At 39.2% G+C, this 4,252-nt stretch overlaps 1 protein-coding gene across 1 annotated transcript; it reads right to left on the bottom strand.

Moving 5' to 3' along the window:
• Positions 1-834: 834 nt before the first annotated feature.
• On the bottom strand, positions 835-2,749 carry LOC125233577. Its single transcript, XM_048139633.1, has 4 exons — positions 2,745-2,749; positions 2,136-2,282; positions 1,436-1,583; positions 835-864 (listed from the first exon to the last, which is right to left on the bottom strand). Exons 1-4 carry the CDS (start codon positions 2,747-2,749, stop codon positions 835-837), a joined length of 330 nt encoding a protein of 109 aa, XP_047995590.1.
• Positions 2,750-4,252: the final 1,503 nt, after the last annotated feature.

Raw genomic sequence — 4,252 nt, 5'->3', positions numbered from 1 at the left:
CTATCTATATACTCAGCGACAGTCAAGCGGCACTCAAAGCCTTCACATCGCCCAGAGTTACCTCTAGACTGGTATTAAACGGCATCCAAGCTCTTAACAAGCTTGGAAGGCAAAACAAGGTGCAACTGGTATGGATACCGGGGCACGAAGGCTTCATTGGCAATGAAAACGCTGATGAACTTGCCAAGGCCGGATCTGAAGACAACTTCATAGGTCCGGAACCTTATGTGGGCCTTTCACAAGGAACCATCAGAATGGCTATGAAAGACCAAACAAAGGCTAGTCACCAAAAAGAGTGGGATGCCCTGGTTGGTCTGAAGCATTCAAAGCTCTTTATGCAGAGGGTAGACTCTGGATGGAGCAAAAAGCTAGGGAAGCTAGGCAAAAGACAACTCCAAATTATAACGGGGGTGTTCACAGGCCATTACGGGGTCAAAGGAATTTTGGCCAAGATGGGACACGCCGACAACACTGATTGTCGCATGTGTGGCGAAGAGGAAGAGACCGTCAGACATTTAATGTGTGAATGTCACGCCCTCGCCAGACAAAGAATGAAGAACTTTGGAGCAGGCTACCTGGCACCGAAGGACTTCAGAGAGCTACCCATGAGCCTCATCATCCGATACGTGGAGATGGTCGAGAAGCTCCTGAATAGCTGAAGGATCTTAGGATCGTAGGGGGTAAGGATCTTAGGATCGTAGGGGCAGATAATTGATACAAATTAAATAAATAAAGTGTTTCTGGATTGATCCCGATGGGTCGAACTAGTTTCTCCCGTATCCATGTGGTCTCTGAAGTAGCCAGTTCCCTGGAGGAACTGGAGACCGCTGAGATTTAGATTTGATAGTTGGAACCTTCGCCAATCTGACCAAGAAAATAAGTTCAAATTGAAATTTCATAGAGTATGAATTATAATAAAATAATTGCTTGACACTTAGGCCCACTTGCACCAACAACTTAACTCAAATTCCATATAGAATGGTGGGTTAACCCTCGGGTTACCCCTCCATTTTCGTTGGTGCAAGTGGCCCTAAGGGCCCTAAGGGCCACTTGCATCAACAAAAATAAAGGGTATAACCCGAGGGTTAACCCACCATTCTAGGTATATGGAATTTGACAGATGACAGCCCACTAACCCGGAGTTAAGTGGTTGGTGCAAGTGGGCCTTAGAAAGCTTAAGTTTAATAATTACAATTATAACAAAACGTTCAGTACTTACAATAGAGCGCCACCTGACGCTACGAAATTAGAATAATGATATTTTTTCTTTGAATTTACATATTTCTTTTTCAATCAGCGATCTTTCTTTCAATCACCTACCTTAGCAACTATAATTTTCCATAATTTTTCATCAAGTTTTGTCTTAATAAATTAATCATTAACGGTAAAAGCCAGCCTCATCTATCGTATGCCACATATAGCCGTATTGCCTTACCTGTATTTCTTCTGATTGTACACTCTCTTCCATCTGCTCTGGTTCAGGAGTCGTGCAATCACATGGATCTAAATTTATCATCTGTCTGTAGTCCTTGAGGTCTGGTTTCTTCTCCGAGAAACCAAAATCGGGTGCAAGAAGATATCGTCTGCAGTAGAGTAGAATCAAGTTTTGTTATATTCAGCACGCGAAAACTGTGTAAGGCCTTCAAGTACTCGTACTTACATCCATACTGATAGTTCTTATAACCGCTGTTATATTGATAGCTTACTGTTTGTCGAAGGTACAAAATGCAAAATGGTACCTAACATTAACCGGAGTGAACCAGTGTAAAAATGTAAAGAATACTAAATGTTATGCACGGTGAAATGAAAAGAATCGTTCAAACTTCGCATAGTGACGTTTGAGCTCATAACGAACAACTTTTATTATGGGACCGAAGCTGAAATCGCAAAAGAAAAATTTGTTGTTCCTTACATTCCGACTATCATGATGCTGCTCATTTCTATGAAACTGCCAAATTTTTTTTCGCGATTTCAGCAGCGGTTTCATAATAAAAGTTGTTCATGATGACCTCAAAAGTCACAATGCAAAGTGTAAACGGTCCTTTTTATTTCACTTCACCCTGTATTTGCAAGTGTCAAGATTTTCGTAAATGTCCTCGTTCACATTTTTTCTATTTTTAGAAAGAAGTACTGACCTTAGGACGTTACAAGCTTCCCGATACTCAATATGACTTAGACGCTTCATAAGAAGTGCCTGAAGTGCTCTCCGGAACATCCAATGAAGCATATGCTTCTTGTAGCCTACAACTTCTTCATCCCAAGTGAGGTCCGGCTGATATGACCTGTAGTTAGATATTAAAATTATCTTATACCGTTGAAAATCATCTAGTTGCCATCACTTTTGAAGGTCAGTGTAATGAAGACCATCAAATTGTATAAACAAAGAACGTCCAAAAGTTATTTAAATTTTTTTTAGGTAAGGTAATAGGCTACTAGACTCTTATCGAATTTAGCACATCAAGTTATTGTTTTCTGTAGTATTTGACTTGAGAAATCAATATTCATAGCTTGCGGGGATTAAAAGTGCGTGATGACTGCGTATTTTTAATTAAAGATGTATGTTTTTTTTTAAATTATGGATCCGAAAACGGTGTTGGCCATTGGAGTGACGTCACATAATTCAAATCAACTATGGAAATTAGAGGTACTAATCTAATCTCCATAGAAGCAACCTCTATTGTATTAAAATTCATAGTCGTTGCTCAGCTGTGACAGTGTCAAATATTTTATCTAAATATACTGACGTCATGTCATAGATATTCTATAGATTAATATGGCTGATGTTGTTTTTGCCTGATCACGTAAAAGTAAACTTTAAATAATTTTTTGGCAGGTTTTTAAATCGTAAAAAAATATGGTACTATTTTTTTTCGTTTAATTAGACAGTAATTAATAATATAAGAGATACTTTGAAAAAGGGTCAAGTAGCCTATTACAAACAAAAATCTCTAATTAATTACACAGTATCGTTAAACCAATAAGGTTTGTCTCGATACCTATTCCATTCCACAGTACATGTTATGTTATACAATACAACAATCGTGTAATTATGTAGGTAATCTATTGATTATACGTGTTATAACCAAAACAACAAATCACCAATATTGAACTCAGCGCAAATAGCATTTACTTCTAACTGTTCCGTAATTTCCCTGTGTACGCATGCTACATTTCAGTCGAATATAAATATCGACTAGGACCACTTCCCTCGATCGCAAAACTTACAGTAGGTAATGTTAATATTTTAATATTCTTTTGGTAATATAAGAAACAAACATTATGACATACTTATACAATTCAGAATCAGTAGTCAAGTTCGTTGTAGACTTCACAGTCCTGAGTAAGTTGCCGAAGGCTGTGCCCAAGTTCGTCAGAAAGAACACGGCCCAAGGACACTCGCGAACAGAGGCGCACTGAATCAGGTCTTGAGTGCCGAGCAGGAGCGAAGACTCGCTCAGGAGAGCCACGTGCCAGTTCGTTTGCGAGTGGATCCAGAGTCTGGAAATTGGAAAGCATCAGCAAATGGTGAGGCCTGATTTTAATTACTTTCTTTATTAAGTATTCAGTACTTATGTCAGGTTATATTGACTGTGGAAAAAATAGTTTAGCAGTGAAGGAAAAGATGCCGCCTTGAACTTTAGCAGCAGTAACCAATTAGGTGCATTCTACTAGAATGTCCCTTTCGAAATGCTTTAGCCTTGTATGACACTTAGCAAAAGCCTGATCAGAAATATATGAATATGACTATTGTAAGGAGAGCACTGCTATTCTGATGTATGTGGTTACAGTTCAGTGAAGCATGAAGAAAATAGTTGTAATATTCCGCAATATTTCGCGTTCACAAACACATCCAATACAATGAATTCTACCGCTGCTATAATAATTTAATAATTCACAAAATATTATAAACCTGCAATAATGTCTCCCCGGCAAAAATTTAACTTCCACACAATTATATCCCCTCGTCCGGACATACGCTTTCGGTTTCGGCAGCTCCGTATCCACAAACCAATCGAAGCACTCCAAGACGAGATACGCCGACTCAACATAGTCCTTAAACTGTTGCCCCACAGTTCAGCATCACTCTTGGATGCATTACGCTCAAAGATATTTTCAGCTGGTTCTGCTGAGGGCTATATACCTGAAGATACAAACCTGCAGTAATGTCTCCCGGGTAAAAACTTAACTTCCACACAATCATATCCCCTCGTCCGGACATACGCTTTCGGTTTCGCCAGCTCCGTATCCACAA

The sequence above is a fragment of the Leguminivora glycinivorella genome, chromosome 14, assembly GCF_023078275.1.
Source record: "Leguminivora glycinivorella isolate SPB_JAAS2020 chromosome 14, LegGlyc_1.1, whole genome shotgun sequence".
NCBI classification, from domain to species: domain Eukaryota; kingdom Metazoa; phylum Arthropoda; class Insecta; order Lepidoptera; family Tortricidae; genus Leguminivora; species Leguminivora glycinivorella.
The sequence above is the reverse complement of the archived record's forward strand: the minus strand, read 5'-3'. Positions and strand labels throughout refer to the sequence as shown.